The following is a 23,014-nucleotide window of genomic DNA, read 5'->3' as shown; positions in this document are numbered from 1 at the left end:
TGATATATCTGCTCTAATTTTGAAACTGTCTTTTCTTACCCATGAGTTGCGATCATTCTTACATGTTAGCCATTCTTATGAATAAATCTCCTTGTTAAAACAAATATCTTAAAAATTTCTAGCAGAATGTTAACGTGATTATGAACTTGTGACTTGACTGGATTATACTTTGACATTCAGAAATTTGGAGATTTAAGGCCCCATTTTATTCAAGCAGTGTTCCTGAGAGTGATTTTTAAAACTTTTTCAGTCATTAGTTAATCATCCAAAAAAGTATTTCATGGAGACGAAAAGAGTTTTCAATTACTGATGTGTCAACCAAGGAAGCATACTGCTTTTTACAGAATGATGGTTTGCTTAATTAGGCAGCTGGTAGAAATCCTATAGTTTAGTGATTGTCCCTTTAATATAGCTGAGAGGTTTTGTTGCAAAAACTTGATTAAGAAGCTGTCAGCAAAAACTTAGAACCCCAAGTGCCACTAGGGCCTAGGCAGACTACAGAGAGTTGGCATGCATCTAGGGCTATTTTACAATAGTTTGTGGACTTGAATAGAGCCTTGCTTTGCTGTTGATCACAAAACCAGTACTGTGAGTTAAAGGAACTGCTCTTTCCTCCTTTTTTACCTCCAGAATGCATTTTTACAATGCACACTCTGCCCTAAAAGCCACATATACAAGCCTTAAGGAGCTTCTCGTCCATTGCAGGTATCAATGCTGTGTGTAACCACTTAAAAGCAAAAACACGTCTTACAGGGAAACTACTTTGCTTTGTTTGTCCAGGTGTCAACACACACATTTGTGGGTCTTCTGCCAATGATTGTTGAGATAGCCATCATTGTTTCTGTACCTGACAAATGTAAAGTGCCTTGAAGTCAGTGAGGCCTGGACAGAATAACCTGAAACTTGAAAGAAAATAATCTACCCATCCATAGATCCTAACTGAATAAATTAAAGTCAGACATCATTCTGCTTAGTCAAACTTCAACTCTATTCACTAAATAAAAGGCATATCAGTTTTTCTTACTTGTACATCTAGCAGATAATGAAGGCATTATATGTGGTGGGGAGGTAAATTTTATAGATACAATGAGCCTAGAAAGTATATTCTTAAGCATATGGTATAGACCCAGTTAATTTTTTTGGAGTGATGTTATAGAATTACATGTCAAGGATTGACAATAACGTATTCCAAGTTAATCTTTGTAATTCCCGTGAATGTGTCTGCTGATGGAGTTGTGGCAGCAAGAACAGGGACTCAGCCTTCTTTCTAGTAGCTTCCTGAGGATACCCCTGGCTTCAAATCATAGGTGTTGATTGCTGAGGCCTGTGGCAGGGGCCCTGTCAAGGACAGTTGAAATGAGAAAGTGGACTTCCTGGCATCTCAGCTGAGGAGTCCGGCTGAAGTGCCCACGTGGGAGTAGCTGGGAGCAAAACAGCCTGATTGTTGCTAAGGAATCTGGGTGCATGGACCAAGAGTAATGAGAATGATAGTGATGATAAAGAGCTCTTATTATTGCTGTTAGCAAATGTAATAAATAATTATAAAAATTATGTAAATAAATATACATTATGTAAAGTATTAAAATAATAAAACACATATACCATCTCATTTATTTGTGTTGTCATCAAGACACTATTTTGAAATTGCTGTTTTAGAGAAATCAGTTGCCAAGATTTTAGCCCTAAAATCTGATAATGACTTTTTGGTGTGAGTTTCTCAACAAAAAGATACAAATGGTTAATATTTATTGAGTAACAATTGGGATATGAAACAGTGTTAGTTAAATTGCTTTTTTAATAGAGTTGTATGTGGGAAAGCCAGGAGTTGAAACCAGTCTGAGATTTCCCTCTTCCTGACTGTTCTCTTAGAGAACAGGTACTCCCTGTGATGAGTACTGGGTGCTTTGATGAAAACTCAGAACTCACGTGATAAGGTTCTACAAAGGGGGGTTTAGGTGTATAGGCAAACTTCGAAAAGAACTACTGGGGAGAAGGAAAACCAAGTGGTTAAGGAGTGGGAGTGACCGTGAGGAGTTCTATAGAAGATGAGGGCAGAGAGGATGACTGAGGGCGCCTTGATTGTAGGGACAGAACAGAGTTGGGGAGGAGATGCATTGCTCCCAATTTGAGTTGGTAACAAGTGAAACTTTGTTTTCAATCAAAATAACAAGGAAGTTGGAACAATAATTTCAAGATACCCAGAAGGTTGGGAGAGTTTGAATCACCAGTTTAACCACCATTTCTAACACCTATAAAAATCATGGCTGTGAGATCTGTAAGACACCAAAGCACCCTATGAATCTGTCTGTCTATATACCTACCTGTCTGCCTGCCTGCCTGCCTACACACCCACCCACCTTCCTGTCCATCCATCCATACATCTAGATAACTACTTTACTGGAGCCGTTTTCTGCAACGCTCTTACTTCTTAGGACTATAGATAATTACATACAAGCATCTTGGTCATAATAGCCTTGGACTTGTTTTGCTTCCTTATCTCCATAACATGGATAATTACAATAGTTACTTCATAGTTTTGTTGTAAGGATTAAATGTAGCAATATTTTGACCCTTAGTATTCCCTAAAGATTTGTTACAGAGTTTTCCTCTAATAAATCTAAATCTGGTAAAGCATGTATTTTCTGACTAGGAACCATCACTTTCTTGACTTCCTTAATTCTAAGGCCAGCAGTTGGCTTTCTTTTCAGATTGCCTTTCATTGTACAACAAAAGACTTCTGCTTTTGTTTTTCTAATGACTTAATCATTTTGATCTCTTGTGTCTAACTTCTATTTACAAGTCTGTCCAAAGAACAGCTGCACTGCAAGGATATACTGGGGAGGTACTAGACCTACTTGCTAGTGAATGCACGATTTTAATAGCTCTGGTGCCTGATATTCATGCATTTGCCTAAGCAAAATTATAATATATATACTTTCATTTTTTTTTGATAAATTATTTTTATGCAAATTTTTAAAAATTCTCATTGCATTTGAAAGGCAGAGGGACAGAGATCCTCCATGCACTGATTCATTCCCCAAATACTGGACCAGTCCAAAGGCAGGAGCCAGGAATTTAGTCCAGGTCCTCCATGTAGGTGGGAGAGATAGAAGTCCTTCCATCATCACCTGCTGCCTCCCAGGGTGTACATTAGCAGGAAGCTGGAATATTATATACATTCTCTCTCTCTCTCTCTCTCTCTCTCTCTATATATATATATATATATACACACACATATATATGTATATATACATACATACACATATGTACACATATATGTATAAGTTACAGATAATTTTTTAATCACTTGAGAAATTTGAAGTAATGTGTTAAATCTAAAAAAATGGTCAACAGAAAGCGGAAAGCATATTAACACAAAATTACTACATAGATAGCTGTTAGTTTTTGCAGTTGTAACTGACAAATGGAACTAAAAGGACGATAAAGAAATTGGGCTTTCTTAGTGGACAGTATTATCAAGGTAGGGGCTCCCGAGTCAGAATTCCTAGACCCAAAGCCCATTGTTGTTTCTGTTGCCTTAGATAAATCCATCTCTTCACTCCCAGTTTCCTTGTCTGTAAAATTAAGACAGTAACAGTACCAACCTCACAGGATGATTCTGATGTATATTTAACCAAGTGTGTGTATGTCCTAGCAGTAATGCCTGTACATAGCAGTGTGTGTCATACATATGCAGAACATGGTTGGTATACATTAGCTACTCTGACCGACTCTCTTAAGGCAGTGAATTTGCTTCATGTTTTATAAGTAATTTTTGTCCGAAGTTACAGATTACTTAATTTAGTTTCCTTGAAAATTTTGAGAGTGGGAAATAAAAAGATGAGCTCAGCTTTGAAGAGGTCTTCCTCCATTTAAAACAGTATCCATCTCTCTGCAGTCAGAGTGTTTCCTACATAAAGCTCACTTTTTGTTTCGAAACAGAGCCGTCCCTCTGTTATGGGCTACATGAATGAAAGGAAAGAGCCATTTTATAAAGTGCTCTTCTCTGGAGAAATCTCTGGAAGAATTACACTGTGGCACATTCCCGATGTTCCTATTTCCAAGTTTGATGGTTCCCCTGGAGGTAAGACTGTTTCCATTTCTAGTCACAAGTCTTCTGAGGACTAATTTGCAATTAACTCACTGTTTACCTAAACTGAGCAGCAGGGGAGCTACACACAAGGAAGTCTTTTCTTATGCCCCTAGGTACTAGATGCCCTGGTAAAAGCATGCATAAGCATGAAGCCTGTATATTTTATGCAACAATACAATCAGCATTATTCAAATTAACACAACAAGGGGTGAATCCTGTTAATATAAATGTGGAAAAAGCTATTACACCACATTTGTAGTTTTGAAGGGATGGTGCCTTGATAATTATTTTCCATATCTGTGAAGAATTGAGAAACAAAATTTTCATTTTTGTGTGTTTTCCTTTTAGAGATCCCAATCACTGCCACCTGGACCCTTCAAGATAATTTTGATAAGCATCATGCTGTATCACAAAGTATCATTGACCATTTCTCTGAGGTTAAAGATGGGGCCGGAACTGCTGTAGTCACTTCATCAGAATATGTTCCAAGTCTTGATAAGCTAATATGTGGCTGTGAAGATGGGACAATTTTCATCACCCACGCTTTGAGTGCTGCCAAAGCAGGACTTCTAGAAGGCGGTTCTTTATTAAGAGGTCATTGCATTTTATTTGACCCTATTTATTGTAACCTACTGCACTAAAGTAGGTTCAGAGGCTTAAAGAATTGGCTGGTTTCACTGATAAATTTGTACATATTTTTATTTTAGAGGAAATCATACATGTAAGATATGTCAAAACCCTATGGGAAATATATACAGTAAGTTTCTTTCCTCACTTGATCTTCCAGTGCTCACATTAAGGAAAAAAAAAGCCTGCTGATAAGAATTTTTATACTACACATGAAATTGTCTATGTATATACAAACTAATATTAGCATAGCAGTCTGCATTTTTTAAATTATATTAGATGCTTACTATACACACTTGAATAAAATGCCCTTAAATTGTTTCCTTAAAAATGATTAATTGATTCGAAAGTCAGAATTTCAGAGAGGGAGAGACAGGGAGAGGGAGAGAGGTCTTCCATCCGCTAGTTCTCTCCCCAGTTGACTGCAACAGCCAGAGCTGCACCAATCTGAAGCCAGGAGCCAGGAACTTCTGGGTCTCCCATGCAGGTGCAGGGGTTTAAGGACTTGGGCCATCCTCTACTGCTTTCTCAGGCCATAGCAGAGAGCTGGATTGGAAGTGGAGCAGCCAGGTCTCAAACCAGCACCCTTATGGGATGCCGGCACTGCAGGCAGCAGCTTTATCTGCTATGCCACAGTGCCGGCCCCCATGTTGTCTTTACATTCTGTTTTTCCGCGAACTTTATGAAGTATCTTTGGACAACACAAGATTGCGCAGGAGAGAGATCTTCCATCTGTCAGTTCACTCTGATAGCCACGACAGCCAGAGCTAGGCCAGATTGAAGCCAGGAGTTTCATCTGTGTCTCTCGCTGGATGGCAAGGGCCCACACGCTTAGACCAGTTTCCTCTGCTTTTCCCAGGCCCTTAGCAGGGAGCTGGATTGGAAGTAGAGCAGCCGGGACATGAACTGACACCCATATGGGATGCCAACATTGTGGGTGATGGCTTTACCTGCTATTCCACAATGCCCACCCCTTTAAGCAAACCTGTTTTTTTTTTTTTTTAATTTATTTTTATTTATTCAAAAACCAGAGTTACCGAGAGAGGGAGAGAGAGAAAGAGATCGATCTGCTGGGTCACTCTTCAAATGGCTGCAACAGCCAGGACTGGGCCAGGCCAAAGCCTGGAGTCAGGAAATTTTTTTTTTTTAATTTATTTGTTTATTGATTTGAAAGTCAGAGTTACACAGAGAGAAGAGAGGCAGAGAGAGATAGAGAGGTCTTCCATCCGCTGGCTCACTCCCCAATTGGCCGCAATGGCCAGAACTGCGCCGATCCAAAGCCAGGAGCTTCTTCTGGGTCTCCCACATGGGTGCAGGGGTTTAAGGACTTGGGCCATCCTCCACTGCTTTCCCAGCCACAGCAGAGAGCTGGATTGGCAGAGGAGCAGCCGGGACTAGAACCGGCGCCCATATGGGATGCCGGCGCTTCAGGCCAGGGCGTTAACCCGCTGCGCCACAGGGCCCGCCCGAGGCCAAAGCCTGGAGTCAGGAAATTTTTTTTTTTTTTTTTATTTGACAGGTAGAATTATAGACAGTGAGAGAGAGAGAGACAGAAAGGTCTTCCTTGTATTGGTTCACTCCCCAAAAGGCCACCACGGCCAGCGCTGTGCAGATCCGAAGCCAGGAGCCAGGTGCTTCTTCCTGGTCTCCCATGCCGGTGCAGGGGCCCAAGCACTTGGGCCATCCTTCACTGCCTTCCCGGGCCACAGCAGGGAGCTGGACTGGAAGAGGAGCAACCGGGACTAGAACCGGCACCCATATGGGATGCCAGCGCCGCAGGCAGAGGATTAATCAAGTGAGACATGGCGTCGGCCCAGGAAATTTTTTGAGGTCTGCCACATGGGTGCAGGGGCTCAAGCACCTGGGCCATCTACTGCTGCTTTCCCAAGTGCATTAACAGGAAGCTGTACAGGAAGAGGAGCAGCGAGGACTAAAACTGGTGACCATATGGGATGCCAGTGTCACAGGCACCGGATTAACCTGCTATGCCCCATCACTGGCCCTTTTAACAAATCTTAATAAAATATTTTGGAGTTAATTCTTTATTAATGTAAATGATAAATAAGAATCACAATTAAAATATGAATTGGTATTTAGGTTTTCTAATCTTTAACTGCTATGGACATTGCAGTATTGATTATCTTTGGACATATATATAAGTATATATGTGTTATGAGCTCCCAGCAGTCAGATTTCTGAACAGGCATTTGTTAATTTTTTTAATTTTGAAAATTTATCTGAAATGTTCCATAAGGAACTTATATCAGTCTACACACATGTGTCCACAGGCAACCTATAAAAATGCCTTTTTCCCTAAACTGTTGCCAACTATATGTGCTCTTAGACTTTTTAGTCCTTGCCAGTCAGAAAAAAAATGGCATTTTCCCATTTTAATTTCCTTGTTTATAAAGTATATGTGTATTAAACATCTTTCTGTGTTTGAGTTGCGGAAGACTATTATGCAAAATGTTGTCTTAAGTAAAGGAAGGAAATAAAAGATGTGATTGAGATTTAGGATATGTAGAAAAAAATATGTATACCACTTTTTAAAATTTTATGAATCGTACAAGCATGTAAGATCCTTAAGAGTAAATATTAAATCTCAATTAAAAAAAAATCTTCCGTTGACTACTGTCATTCTCATGCTTGATTTGGCTACTTCTTTAATGTTCCTGACTTGTCACTCGGTGATTGAGTGAAGGGAGGGAGTAAATGGATGTGAACTGAGGAGAGGTAATGTACTGGGATATGGCTAAATGGTTGCTGTTAAAAAGTTAGTGAAAAATCTAAGACCTTAGCATTTTTTTTAAGCAAAGACTGATTTATCTTAGTATTCAGAAAACTGTATGTGATGGGTAACATATGAGTTAACATTTATTATGGTTTGCTAAGGGATATGATGTGAGAATATTCCTGATAGATTCATAATAATGATTCTTTGAAATTCACTTTATTTTTTTAGGATTATTTATTTATTTATTTGAGAGGCAGAGGCAGAGAGAGAGGTTTTCCATCCATTCACTAACTCCCCAAATGGCTGCAGTGGCTGGAGCTGGGCCTATCCAAATCCAGGAGCTTCTTCTGGGTCTCCCACACGGGTTCAGGGACCCAAGGACTTGGGTCATCTTCTACTGCTTTTTCCAGGCCATAGCAGAGAGCTGGTTCGGAAGTAGAGCAGCTTGGGACTTGAACTGGTACCCATAAGGGATGCCAACACTGCAGGCAGCGGCCACAGTACTGGCCCTGGGATTCACTTTGAGTTTGACTAAAGAGAGTATCAAGTTTCCAGTGATCTCCAATCTGGGGGAGTTGAGCTACTGAGAAGGGAGGAGCACTCTGTTTAGCCGGAAGACTACTGTATGTTGGCTGGTGAGTGTTCTAGTATAGCTCTGGTTTGAAACACCCTGCCAGGTGTCAAGTAGAGTCTTTAGAAATTCTGGATAGCATCTTATTTATTCCACAGAACAGTCTTGTCTTTATTATCCAGATTTTTCCAATGCAGCATCTGTGTTGCAGAAGGAAATGGAAACTTATCCATGGAGGCATATCTAATAAGTAATAGACCCAGAAGAAAAAAAGGAGGATTTATTTTATAGCAAAGCTTCCTTCATAAACATTATGCTTTGGTTTTTCACACTTGGATAAACTTCTCAGCCTCAGATATTTTAGCTGTAAAACCCAGAGGTCAAAATAGGTAATCTCTAATATCTTTCAAAGCAAACATATTCTGTGTAACTTTGCTTTTCTCCTATATTAGACTTGGTCATCCCAATTTAAACAACTGAAATAAAAGCTGAGCTTATTTTTGTGGGGGCAAAAATTGTATAAATTTAGGACAGTGTTTGTTATTTCATGATACAAGGACAATCTTTAAAGAATTAGCAGACTTGGAGCAACTGATATGTATTCCTCCATCCAAAGCATAATGTGGCTTCTGATGCGGCACTGGCCTTTGAGATGGTCGAAGGATTGTTCACTAGTTTTATTAGCCAAGTGCATGCTTAGGTTAGACACTTAGAGAAAAAAAAAATCACGACTATTTCCTAAACATAAATAACTTTTATCTCACTTGGGGCTTAACTGGTTTCCAGGATCCTCCTGTCACAAAGTTCTGAAAGGCCATCACCAAAGAGTCACTGCCTTATTGTACCCACACGGTCTCTCTTCAAGATTTGACCTGAGCTGGATGGTGTCTGGGGACCAAAACTCATGTGTCATCTTGTGGGACATCTTTACTGAAGACATTTTGCATAAATTCTTTTTGGAAGCTGGTTCAGTAATGAGCCTTTTGATGTCGCCAGAGAATTTTAAAGTAAGTTAAGATAAAAAGTAAAACGTAACACATATATTTGCAAGTAATGTAAAACCAATAGAAAAACAAGGAAAAAATCCATCTTGCCACAAGGGGAGAAAGAAGTACCATGCGCTCATAATTCAACTGAGTGGTTTTTCTGTATTTCTTTCTAATATTTTGTGTGAATTTTACCATTATAACATATTGTACAAATAATTTGGTTATACATCAAGGATTTAATTGATTTTTAGCTTTACAAAATCACTGTTTTCTTTTCATATTAACCTTTTATTTCCCTTTTCTCCTAGTTCTGTGACTTAATTTTTAATGGTACTTTTTAAAAAAATAATACTCAATGCATAAAGTCACACAATATAGACTCCAATAAATTACAAATTAACTTTTGCCTTTAACTCTTTCCTTTTATAATGTTACTTTTTTTTCTTAAATGGATTTTTATTTGCTCATCCATTTGTTTAACAAATAATTGGATTTAACAAATATCTAAGGGACTATCTCGTGCTAGGCTAAATAAGTTTCTCATGAAATGTCAGCTTCAAATCAGTTTATGTAGAGTGGATGTCTTTGTTAAAATGTGAGCAAAACCTTAGTGTTTCCTTTGTAATGAAAACACATAGCCAGTGCCGCAGCTCAATAGGCTAATCTTCCGCCTGCGGCACTGGTACACCGGGTTCTAGTCCTGGTCGGGGCGCCGGATTCTGTCCCGGTTGCCCCTCTTCCAGGCCAGCTCTCTGCTATGTCCCGGGAGTGCAGTGGAGGATGGCCCAAGTGCTTGGGCCCTGCACCCCATGGGAGACCAGGATAAGCACCTGGCTCCTGCCTTCTGATCAACGCGGTGCGCCAGCCGCGGCGGCCATTGGAGGGTGAACCAACAGCAAAAGGAAGACCTTTCTCTCTGTCTCTCTCTCTCACTGTCCACTCTGCCTGTCAAAAAAAAAAAAATGGCAAAGGAAGACCTTTCTCTCTCTGTCTCTCTCTCACTGTCCACTCTGCCTGTAAAAAAAAAAAAAGAAAACACATGATAACCTTGGTAACATTATTTCATAAATTAATTGATTGGCTAAAAATATTTCTCCATAATATTGCAAAAATCAATTTCAAATTAAACTTGGAAAATATTTACATTGTATTTTTGTAGTAAGAAATAAAAATAATGTAGCAGTATAAGCAGCTAAATAAAACAGTGAAAAGGATTAAGTGATATTTTTAAACAAGCAGTAATGTAGTAATTTGGTATATATCAGTATGTCATATTATTGAAGTTCTCCCTCTCTTTTTTTTAAGATAAAGGTTTAGTTATCTATGTACTTATTTGAAAGGCAGTTACAGTTACAGGGAGGGGTGGGGCAGGGATCTGCTGGCTTACTCCCCAAATGGCCACAACAGCTAGGACTGAGCCAAGCCACAGCCAAGAGCCAGGAGGAATTCCATGCAGACTCCCATATGGGTGACAGGCACATTAACAGGGAGCTGGATCAGAAACAGAACATCTGGACTCAAACTGATGCTCAGCATGGTATGAGCTGCTGTGTCACAACACTGGCCCCTCTTTTTTCCATATATATATATACATATATATATATATATATGAAAATATATAAATTTTGTTCATTCTACATCTTCCTCAGTCACAGATGATTTAATTCTGAGGATCAAGACCCGTTCAAACCAAGTCCAGTAAAAAAAGGGAGTTTATTGAAATGGTAGAGAGGCAGTTCTTGGGATATCCAAGACAAAACACTGTAGTGAGGGCTCAGTGGCACGTGAACTATAAATCGAGAAACTACACACCCCTCCAATAAAAGAGTCTGCTTCCCTGTGATTGACCCTTTTTTTTGCTTCTTTCTATGAATTCTGTTAGCTTCACAAATTCAAATGTTGTAAAAACAGAAGCTGATTGGCCTAGTCACTAGTGCATAGCCATTTCTGATTATAAGGCTTGTATTCACGTGTGATGTGTGTAACTTTTCTGAAGCCTTGGGGGCTAACGTTTCTAGAAGCTGTGTGATGGAGATGTTCTCCAAAAGAGGGTGATTGAGGAGAAATGACACCTAATCTCCAAGTCCAGGCTCCAGCTCTATTACACATGCCATTGAGTGAGCCCCCCCACCCCCGCCAGGATTTATGTAGTGTCCTTAAAAAGAAGTAGTAAAGAGACAGGCCCCCACAAGGGATGAATGAGGGGACCAAGAGAGTCTCAACGGATAACTGTCGCTTTAAACACAGAAACACAGCAGCTGAGTTTCAGCTGCATTCAGCGTGGACGGTCATTGTCCTACACCATGTTCAAGGTAACCACATGCTGACTTTTTAAAAAATGTCTAAAGGATCATTGTCCTGTGTGCCTATTTTTGGTCCTTGTGTCTTTGAGACCTTACTTTCAGGTGGAAGTATCTAATGCTTACCTCTTTTAGATTGTGTCTACACTGAGTTTCCTGTTTGGATTAGAATCTGTATAGTTCTGGGAACAGCACCAAATCACATTTTGAAGCTTTAAGTGGAAAATATCAGCCCAGGATACCCTTGGGCCTAAGCTTGTGTCTACAAATAGCTTCTTTTTGTGGCAACAAATTAGTCCTGGGGTTTATTATACTCTGCATTATTTCCGACGTCTGCCTCACTGCCTGAATCTGCTGAGTGATAGTCAAGTGTTTCATTTAGCTCATAAGTAGATCTGGTCTGGAACTCTCCTCTCTATTTGCATTTCTTGACCTTCTTGATAGGCAGTTGAGTTTAAACTGTACTTGGTGTTTAAAGATGCTCCACAGAGTATTACTTACAGTGGATGCATAGGTAGTAGAAATGTCCTTTTGTAAATAGGGCTCTGACAAACAAAGATGTCATGTTTGGAGGGTGTATCTGATTTAATCACAAAGAATGCATTCAACTGCTTTCATCATTCTGTTGTGCTTTCACAGCTGCGAGGCGACCAGATCATTTGCTGTGTGTGCAGTGACCACTCTGTGTCTCTGCTTCACCTGGAGGGGAAGAGGTGCCTCCTGCGTGCCCGGAAGCACCTTTTCCCTGTAAGGATGATAAAATGGCACCCAGTCGAGAATTTCTTAATTGTCGGATGTGCAGATGACTCTGTCTACATCTGGGAGATTGAAACAGGTAAATTTAAATTTTCCTTTTTTCATTCTCTCTCTATATAAAAGATGTACAAGCATTTGGCCATGTAGAATGTTCTAGAAGAAGACGTGGTGATGACATTACTTTAAAATTTGATTGGGCTGCTTTTCATGGCTTCAGTTGAAGGCATGTGAGAAAAATGAAAGACAGTGGTCTAAGTCAGATCCTGACCAACTGATGATTAGCTGACAGGGCAGTGCACGGGAATGAGCCAGATATTTCTGGAAGCCATAAATAAAAACATAAGTTATCTGCTTTAATTATTAACAAGAGAGAAATTTAGTGTCCTACTGGTCTCAAATTATCATTAGATTCTGCCTTCTTCAGCATTCTCACCATCTCAGCAACATTTTTAGCTAATTGATGATCAGTAATAATGGAATATAATTAATGATAAAACTCCAAAAAGTTGAGTCAGGGAAACTGAAAACTGAGTGGTCCTGTTGAACTTTGGGTATTGCGGTATACAGAATGTATTGTTTAAAGGTTTTTTTTTTTTTTTTTTTTAAGATTTATAATACAGCTGATGCTTGAGAGTAACATCTCAGAAAATACTGGGAATGTATCAATAAGGAGGGGTAATTAATAGACCAGAGTCAAGGAGTTAGTTTTGTTGAGAGGATGTTGCACTGAAACTATTGCATGATTTTTACTGATTGATCGGTGGTGGTTTTGATTGGATATTATTATTATTATTATTATTTAATTTTTGACAGGCAGAGTGGACAGTAGAGGGAGACAGAGAGAAAGGTCTTCCTTTTTGCCGTTGGTTCACCCTACAATGGCCGCCGTGGTAGGCGCGCTGTGGCCGGCGCACCGTGCTGTTCCAATGGCAGGAGCCAGGTGTTTCTCCTGGTCTCCCATGGGATGCAGGGCCCAAGCACTTGGACCATCCTCCACTGCACTCCCTGGCCACAGCAGAGAGCTGGCCTGGAAGAGGGGCAACCGGGACAGGATCGGTGCCCCGACTGGGACTAGAACCCGGTGTGCCGGCGCCACAGGCGGAGGATTAGCCTGTTAAGCTACAGCGCCGGCCTTTGATTGGATATTATTAGACTGTATGGTTTATAATATTACAGTTTTAAGTCGTTCTTCATGAAAATAACTGCTGCTTTCTTTACATTTGACTGTGGTTTATAAATGCTGATGACTGGTACTCACATCTAGTGGGTGGACCATAATCCTGCCTTGTGTCTGCACCTTGTTTTGTAGTTGTGGTGAGCTCTCATGCTCACTCTCCCAGTAGAGTCTCACAACTTCTGAGGTAGGTGGGAGAGGTGTTACATTCCTCATTTTTTGGATCTAGAATTTGCAGTTCTGATGTGTAAACTGCACAATTGCACAGCTACTAAGAGGTAAACCAGTTTGAGAACCCTGGCTGTTCTTTGTACAACATATACAAAGTTAGGAGAGTTTTATAATTTTCAGGTAATCTATTGAATTGAGTGTCAATTCAGTTGAGTGGGTAAAACATTCTCTAAAGTCTGGGCATGTCTCTATGAACAGTTAATGAAGAACTTCATGACCTTAGGCCAATTACTAGACTTATTTTCAGGACAACTTCCTCATCTGTGAAATGGGAGTAAAAATAGTGCCTTCCTGCCTCAGGATTGAGTCAGCTAATACAGACAATGCTTGACAGTCTAAGTAGGTGGTAAGCTCTTGGTATTAGTTAACCAAACATATTTTTCATAGATAATAGAATCCAAGGAGAAGAAAGAAATTTCTGGGGGCATGTAATTGATCATCTTACTGCCCTAACAAGTTTTCTTTATGTATTTTTTTGATTGAATGAGAAATAACAGAAGACAAGCCACTAGTACTTCTTGAGATAGTATTTACTTTCATTTTGTACTTAGTGCTGTTATTTCTATTTTCTATCCGTCCTCAAATGCATAATCAAACACTATAGGACATATGAAAAATAAAGACACATAAAGAAAAATAGATAATCTTATTTTACCATCTAAAGATTAGCGCTGTTAATATTTTGATCTACTTTCTGTCAGACATCTTTCCATGTCAATAAGTTGATGTCTATACTGTATCTTAGTCATATTCCTGACAGGAAACAGAATTCTATCCAGATAAGTCAAAAGGAGAGACCTTAATTAAAGGATTATTTATAAGGGCATGGGTAGGGATTAGGGGACAGGAAAGGAATGCATGGTGAAGGCACCCAGCACACTGGCAGTATCTAAAAGCTCTTACCACTTCTAGGGCTGAAGAAATAACAGGGGAAAATAGTGTTACTAAAACCTGGTGTGAACTGAAGCCAAGGGAGAAGTCATAGGAGAGATGCCGTTCCAGCCAGAGATGCAGGACTGAAATGGAGCTTCTTTCTCCCATAGTCACCTCCGCCAGTTTAACACAACCCAAAGCCAGAGGGGAAGGCAGTTAACTGTAGGCATGAGCTTCTCTGTGCGCAGGATGAAGTGGTTATCAGTGAACAGCTGGTATGGTGCTCATGATGGGCACATCGTACTTTAACTCAGGGAGCTCCTAGAATTGGTTATTGATTTCATTTCCTAGTACTCTATTTTAGAATGGCCGTATCAAATAATGTACATGTATTTGTGCCACATGTCAAATTACTCTGTAGAATATTTGTTCCTAATGAAGCGGTTGATCTCCTGTTCACTACATCAATAGTTTCTAAACAACTTCAAGTCAGTCTAAGACGGAGCTTCTTTTTGATAGTGTCACTCATAATTGTATCAATGCCTTCATATTTGTGATGTTCCTCTTCACTTTTTCAAAGCACTGTTCCATTGACCATCTAATGTGAATCTCACAACACATAACACCCTGTGGGGATGGCCCGCCTTTCCTTACCACATTCATTCTTTTTGAATAAGCTTTTTTAATTGCTTTCAGTTCTTTTTCATTTTGTGTCCAGTAGTGGCTTTGTTGTGGGTTGCCTTTAATCTCTGTCATTCTAATTTTGCTTTAACATTTAATGGATTTTTCTTTGTTAAACTGGATTTACCTGGCTAATATACTTCCTTTTTTTTTTTTTTTAACCATATGTGGTTTCTATTTTACCTGTATATTGTAAAGGTGGAAAAATCTGAAATCAGGAAACATTTTGATTTATTTTCATAAAGTAGGGAGAAGGAGGAATACCAACTATGACCAAATCAGGCTGAGAAAAAGCTCTCTGATGGTATAGAATGTACCTGTTATCTGATGTCCCTGGTATAGGAATACATGAATTAATGATGAATGGACTAATAAATGAACTAACTAAATGATCTTAGGCCTTGGTAGATCAAGTGCAAATGAGTTTGCCTTATCGTCGGTCAATGGTGGTGGCTCTTAGATTGTGGCTGCCCAACTGTAAGTCGATCCTTAGCTTTCAGCTCCAAGTTTTCTCAATGGTAATTCTCAGTTGAGCCAAATGTGTGGCCTGGTGGGTCATTGTGCCAGTTACCTTTAGGTGTAGGCAACAGCATGTGAGACCTCTTGAGTTTTTCAGAAATTCTTAAGCCTATTCTCACTTGACTCATTAGCGTCTTTTGTAGTACGTGCATGCTTGGTCTAGAGTCACATACCCCGTGCCTATTTTTGTCTTGAAATGATAAGGGGCATTTTTTTTCTGTGACAAGTGGGATGGACAGATGTGTGCCAGGGTAACATGCAGGATCATAGGTGGGTCTGCTTACCTCACAGAAGAGGCAAACCTTTGAAGTAGACAAGTCCCTGTGTGACACTGAGGGCCCTCATCTCCTGGCTAAAAATGTAATGCTGCCAGTTTTGGAGTGATGAGGACATCCAGTTTTGCTTATTGATTTGCCGGATGTCCTGTGATGTCTAGGCCTGATTAGGAAGGGAAAAAAATTGGAGATGTCACTTTGATTAATATTTGAGCTCCCACAGTGTATTTGGCACTGACAACTCCAGGCGGCTTTGTCACCCTCATTGCTGTGAGACACAATAGGGATAATGTAATACTGATTTCTTTTTTCCCTAAAAATACACATGAAAATAAATCTCGGCCTTAAGCTAATTTTTCTTTTTAGAAATAAATTTAAAGTAATTCCAAGAGCTTTCTGCTTACAGTAATGGATTTACATAGCAGAAAACACATGTAATGAATTTCTTGTGTGTTCCTAATAACACTACTGCCATTGTTATTGAAGATCTTCTGCTAAGCTTATGACTTAGGTTGTGAAATAGTTCATATTAAGCAACTGAATTTTTTTGTGGAAATTTGAAACTTTGTTTGAAAATTGAATGGTTCTTGGTAAGATAGGTCAGAGACAAATTTTTGGTGGATGACCTGGTAATAAATACTTTCAGCTTTGTGGGTCCTATGATATCTGTTACAGCTACTGAGCTCTGCCATTGTAAAGAGAAGCCAGAGACAATACCTAAAGGACGGGGTGAGTCTGTGTTCCAATAAAACTTTATTTACAAAAACAGGCAGCAGGCTGGATTTGAACTGCAGTTGTAGTTTATAGACCTCTGAAAATGATTGTGATTTTTGTGAAGATCACTAGGTTCACAATAACTCATCCTTAAAGCTGTTATGATTTTAACCCATTATTCCTCCCTCAGTCTCTGTGGCAAGCAGGATGGGTATGGTTACACCCATTTTATATATTAGTGAGGAAATGGAACACAGGCGTTCTGTGAGTCCGATGGTTCCTAAGGAAAGTGTTGGCACATGCACCAGGACGTATTCGTCCTCCTTCCTTTCTGGTAGGTTCTCTACTGTTATCTCATGATAGGAACACCTCTTGCAGATGGAGGTCAGCTTGTTGGGACGCCAGGCAGGGGAATTAGATAAGGGAATCTCTGGGAAGAAGCAAAACAGCTGCCAAGAAAGTTGCAACAAGCATTCTTGAAGGAGAGGGTCTCTGCTGTCTCTCGGAGGCGGGCTCTTCATTTACACAGAGTTCTAACAACCCTGGCCATCTGATTCCTGAGATGACAGATTAGAAACAGCAAATTGCAAGTGGGAAGACTCTTAGTGGCAGGCCCCGTGATCGCAGAGGCAGCCGCTGTTGGGATGGGAGGACAGGAAAAGCTGTGTATCGCTGACATGGAGCAGTCTTCCATGATTTCAGAGTACATAGTCTGAGAAAGAAAAATTGTTAAAGATTAAGAAAGATGAAATTTGTCAACTAATAGCTAATAAACCATGTTTTTATAATGTATTGTGTTTGGTCTTATACTGTAGATTTGTTTACTTCGATTGTTTGGAGTGAGGGATATATAGAATCCTCCCAAGATAAAATTTCCAGAAGTACAGTTGTATTTGATGCGACAGATAGAATTATGTGTTTGAATTCTTATTTTTAAATATCACGGTATCACAGAAGTTCACTGCATAGAGTAGTAAGTTTCCAGTCTGCAAGTTTTACTTGGTCACCTTCTTTTTGGTGCACAATTGCCCAGTATTGCTATAGGAATAAAACAAATTTTTCAAATTATACCAGTGACCAACATACCATCCTGTGGAACAATTTAGCTTGGTTCTCTCATCCAGGTCAATACTCTGTAGATGCAGGGACAAAGTTGTGTTGTGTCAGCTGCCTTGTCAGTGCCACCAGCATATAACTTTGATTATTTGAGTGTTAATGGTAGGTTTTGGGTATGCAGCATCCTGCAGGTAATAGTCTCTGTGGTGTGTTATTTTCTCAAAGCCACGCTATTTTGTTGTGGTAGATTACAGCTGGAACCCTCTTGGGATGATTGTTTTTAGAAAGAAAAATAGGATACATTAAAGTATAGGGTGGGATTCTTCCTACAGCACCTTTCTCAAGTCCTTTTCTTCTTTATTATAATAATTACTGATGTTATTACTCAACATATATTTTCAGCTTATTACCTGGTTTTTGAATCTTTATTTCCCCCTTGGTCTTAGTTATTGCAGCTGTTCTATAATCTGTGATTTTGGTTCATACAATACTGTGTGTGTGCATGTGCACATGCCTGTGTACATACTTGGGTATATGAGCTTTTATTTTTTAATCTTTTAGCAGCCAAACATTTACACAAATATCAAAGTTTAGTGTTTTCAGTAGGAGGTTGGGTTTAGAGGGGTTTATATAAGGACATGGACCTTGAAGACAGACTTTCCTGATTTGAATTCTTGCCCCAACCTTTCCAATCTATATCACACAGTCAAGCATTAAGTCCTCCTTGAGAAGTTAAATCTTTTCAAATATTTATTTATATACTTTATTTTAGAGGCAGACAGAAATATACACATACACACAGAGGGAGAAAGGGGGAGGAGGGAGGGAGCAAGGGAGGAATGGAGAGATAGAAGTAGGGGGAAGAAAGAGAAAGAAATCTCCCATCTCTATGTTAACTCCCCAAATGCCTATAGTAGCCAGGTCTGGGATAGGCTGAAGCTGGATGTCAGGAATATAGTCCAGGTTTCCCACATGAGTTGCAGGGACCCAATAAGCCATTATCTGCTGCTCTCCTGGGCATGCATTTCTAACAGCCTGTAGTTGGGAGGCAAACCTAGGTACTTCTGTATGGGATATGGACATTCTTTTTAATTTCTATTTTTAAATTCACTTTATTTGCTTGAAAGGCAGAGTGATAAAGATAGGCAGAGGTAGAGGTAGATCTCCATCCCTATATGCCTATAACTGCCAATGTTGTGCCAGGCTGAAGCCAGAAACCTGGAACTCTCCAGTTCCCCCACGTGAGTAGCAGGAACCCGAGTATCTGAGCCATCTGAACTATCATCTGCTGGGCCCAAGGCTGTACATTAGGAAGCCAGAATAAAAGGAGAACCAGATTCAAACCCAGGCACTCGCATATGGCACATGGGTGTTCTAAGGGGTGGCTTAAGTATTTGGTGAAATGTCAACCCCATGAGTTCAATCTTCATGGTGGGGTCGGCGCCATGGCTCACTTGGTTAATCCTCTGCCTGTGGCGCCGGCTTCCCATATGGGCGCCCGATCTAGTCCCGGCTGCTCCTCTTCCAGTCCAGCTCCCTGCTGTGGCCCTGGAAGGCAGTGGAGTATGGCCCAAGTGCTTGGGCCCTGTACCCACATGAGAGACCAGGAGGAGGCACCTGACTCCTGGCTTCGGATTGGCACAGCACTGGCCGTAGCGGCCACTTGGGGGCTGAACCAACAGAAGGAAGACCTTTCTGTCTGTCTCTCTCACTGTCTATAACTCTACCTGTCAAATAAATAAAAAAAATAAATCTTCATGGCAGCATAGATGTCCATCAACTGATGACTGGGTAAAGAAAGTGTGGTATATATACACAACGGAATACTATCCAACTGTAAAAAAGAATGAAATCCTGTCTTTTGTAACAAAATGAACGCAACTGGAGACCATTATGCTTAATAAAATAAGCTGGTCCAGAAAAGACAAATATCGTGTTATTTGATTTGTTGTAACTAACATACAGAGTACAAAAAAGTATAATGTATGTGAGGAAAATTGACGTTTTGAGATTTGATTATTGTTTAAAGCCTTTGTGTATACTCCTGAGGAACAGTGGATTTTTTTCTACCTACTACTTGCTGAATTTTTATTTACTGGTAGGGTAAGCTTTTGATCATAAAGTAAATTGAAAGTAAGTCATTGTAAAAGTTAACAGGAAAATAAGAAAAAGAGTGAGAGTGAGTGGGGCAGGTAAGATGGGAAATATCATTATACTCTTAGAAATGTATAGAAGAAATCTGTGAAATGTGTTCTCTTTATATAAATAAAACATTTAAAAATTTTAATAGCAGTTAGCAATGAATAAGTGATGTTTATCAGAAATACTGACTATTATAAATTCTTCATAAATTACTATACCAGTTTGTACTTCAATTTTCATTATCCCTGATTCCTTACCTCCATCTGTCCATCTTGTTGGACCCAACAATTAAGTCTTGTTGTGATGAAATGCATATTACGTATTGCTTTCCTCTTTTAAAAGCTTTCTATATATTCAGGAGAAATTTATATCTTTGAGACATTTTGAAAATGTAAGACAGTGTATAAGAAAGTAGAATATGAAATACGGTAAAATGCCCAAGCATACCCATGAGTATTTGTGTTGGGGAGGTTTTGATTACCACAGTGTACTTCACCTCTCATAATTTTGGAGTTAATATTTGTCCTTGCCATTGCTCTAAAGATACCATGAGGGCATGATTATTTCTTGTCACTGTTCTGTTCCTAGAAGCTAATACAGCACCTGATCCATATGAAGAACTCAGACATTTGTTGATTTAATTTAATTTTAAATGAGAAAATATTTAGCTTCTGCATGCACAAATAATGCAATATGACTCATTCACTCCTAAGGTATTGAACTCATGTTTTTGCTAAGTATTTAGATATAGAAAATTCTACCATGATTACTTGTACATTTTTTGGCAAATCACTAAATTGATTAGAGTTTCTTCATGGAAATTGTGATGATGTTTAACACATAATGTTTATAGAAAAGATACAAGTTAGTACGTGTGAGAAAACTGACTTTATTTTTATTAAATGTATGTGCATATATGTATATGACATGTTTATAATAGAAAATAAAGCAGAGTGACAAAAGTAAAAGGTAAATTGGAATTAATAAAATTGAAAAATGTGCTTCAAAGGATATTATCAAGAATGTGAAAAAATGGTTTACAGAAAAGGGGTAATGATTTGTAAATCATTCATCTGATAATGGTTTAATATATAGAACATACAAAGAACTTTTTTTCAGCACAAGAAAAAAAGACAAAACACCCAGGTATTTAAAGGGCATAGAACTTGAATAGATATTTCTCCAAAGAAGATAAAGCAAAGAACCAATAAGCATGTGAAAAAATTATCAGCATCATTAGCTTTTAGGGAAATTAAAATCATCATAAAGTACTGCTTCACAGTCACTTGGATGTCTAAAGTAAAAGTAGAAAATAACAAGTGTTGGCAAGATGTAGGAATTAGGAACACTTGTACATTCCTGGTAGGAATATAAAATGGTGCTGTCACTGTGGAGACTATTTGGCCATTTTTCAGGAGGCTAGATTAGCTTGTAATCCAGCAGTTCATTTCTAGGTATGTGCCCATGAGAAATACAAACGGATCTCCATGCAGAAACTTGAATACAGATGTTTATAGTAGCAATATCCATAGGTGGAAACAACCCAACTGCTCATCAGTAGAGGAATGGGTAAATAAACTGTGGTTACATGTACACTGAAACAGCTGCTCTAGAAAGGGGTGAGGCACTGCTACCTTAAAAATGCAAAAAGGGTGAGACACAAGAACTCACAGATACAATTCTCCTTTTTATATGGCATATTCAGTATAGGCAAACCACAGAGAGAGAAAGCAGACTGTTGCCAGGATTGATTGTGTAATGAATACAGGGTGTCTCCATGCGAAAGTTTTGAAAACAGGGAGGAAGTAGTTACACAACACTGTGAATGCACTCAGGGTCACGTAGTTGTGTGATAAAGGTGTTAGATCAGTTTCATCTCAATTAAAAAAAACTCTAACAAAGTTTAAAGACATTTTTAGAAAGCAGTAGAATCCTAACATTTATAGATAATTATTAAAGTTTGTATTATTATATTTTTTCTTTTACATATTTGCATATACAAAAACATGCCTATATTTATTTTCATATTGTGATTTTTATGATTTTAATATTTTGATGATAGTATCTCAAACTAATTGATATCCTTTATAATTTTACCTGTTTTATTCACAAGTTTTAAACCATTGGTGCAAAAAAAAGGGGCTCATGTTGTTAAAAGGGTTAAGAAGATTTTTACAGAGAGATTCATCAGGGGTACTCCAATAGCAGTGTCCAGTCAAGGGTATAAATCAGTATAGTATCAGCCATTTTATTGGTAGGTTGTCTGCATTTGACTTCTCTTTTATTACAAATATCCGAATGAAAATTAATCAACACTTTGACCTGATTTTCAACCAAATCCAATAATTGTATCACTAAAGAGAGGCATATGTTTCATTGTACACACAACACACACACACACACACACACACATTCCATTGAGTGAACGTGGGCCTTTAGTGAAATTATATGAATATTAATTTGCTCTCATAGTCCTTGCAAACTTTTCCTCCTTTCAAAGTGAGGCGACTCCAAGGGTGAAGAAGTAAAATGATCTTCATGGAGTAATTTCTGCCATGGTCTTTAAAATCCAAATATTGCATTGAATGACTATAAATAAAAAAACTAGTTAATTTTGTTTTCTCAAGATTTGGGTTTCTTTTTCTTTAGTAGTTTTAAGCATTTGAAGATTTACCTGCATTTTGCTATAGAGTTATGCTTTCTATAAATGTGTTTATGGTTTTAGATACTTGTCATTTTTTTAACCTACATCATATGAGTAACCTTTTTCTGGAAAAGCACATGTGTGTTGTGTGTTTGTGTGTATGTGCATTTTAATTGAGGTATTCAGTTCCACCTTTTGTTTGGTTCTGCTGGCATTTTAATATACATTAGGCATATTATTGTGGTATTTGCAGGATGTCTTTGGAACATTTTGTATGCTCAGAAACAAATACAAAAATCAATACATTCTCATTCTACTGATAAAAATAAATATCGTCTGCTCTTAAAATTACTTTGACCAATTAAGCCCCATCCTTTGCTGCCGTTATTGTTTCCTTTGGCAGTTGCTGTCTTCCTGGGTTTTCCATGAGTAAAGAAAATGCTGGCTGCAATCAGTTTTAGTGATTCCTGTGGTCTGATGACACTCTGGGAGCAAGCGCTGCCTGGATCTGTTTGAGATTTCAGCACTGAATGCTCAGGGGGAATTATTCTGCAGGGTCGAAAGTGGACTGCAGCAGGGTAGCTGCTCTGTGGCCCCTCCTCAGCGAGGCCCCTTCTGCAAGCATTTTATATGGA

At 38.9% G+C, this 23,014-nt stretch overlaps 1 protein-coding gene across 1 annotated transcript in view; it reads left to right on the top strand.

Annotated features, from left to right (window-relative positions):
* WDR72 (WD repeat domain 72) overlaps nt 1-23,014 on the top strand; it is a 210,518-nt gene that overhangs the window by 22,221 nt on the left and 165,283 nt on the right. Inside the window, exons 9-12 of the mRNA XM_062204778.1 lie at nt 3,943-4,084; nt 4,442-4,687; nt 8,812-9,036; nt 11,961-12,149. Of these exons, the coding sequence (XP_062060762.1) occupies nt 3,943-4,084; nt 4,442-4,687; nt 8,812-9,036; nt 11,961-12,149 (802 nt within the window). The remainder of the gene's footprint in view (nt 1-3,942; nt 4,085-4,441; nt 4,688-8,811; nt 9,037-11,960; nt 12,150-23,014) is intronic.

Source organism: Lepus europaeus, chromosome 11 (genome assembly GCF_033115175.1).
Source record: "Lepus europaeus isolate LE1 chromosome 11, mLepTim1.pri, whole genome shotgun sequence".
Taxonomy (NCBI): Eukaryota; Metazoa; Chordata; class Mammalia; order Lagomorpha; family Leporidae; genus Lepus; species Lepus europaeus.
This window is presented reverse-complemented; position numbering and strand designations above follow the sequence as displayed.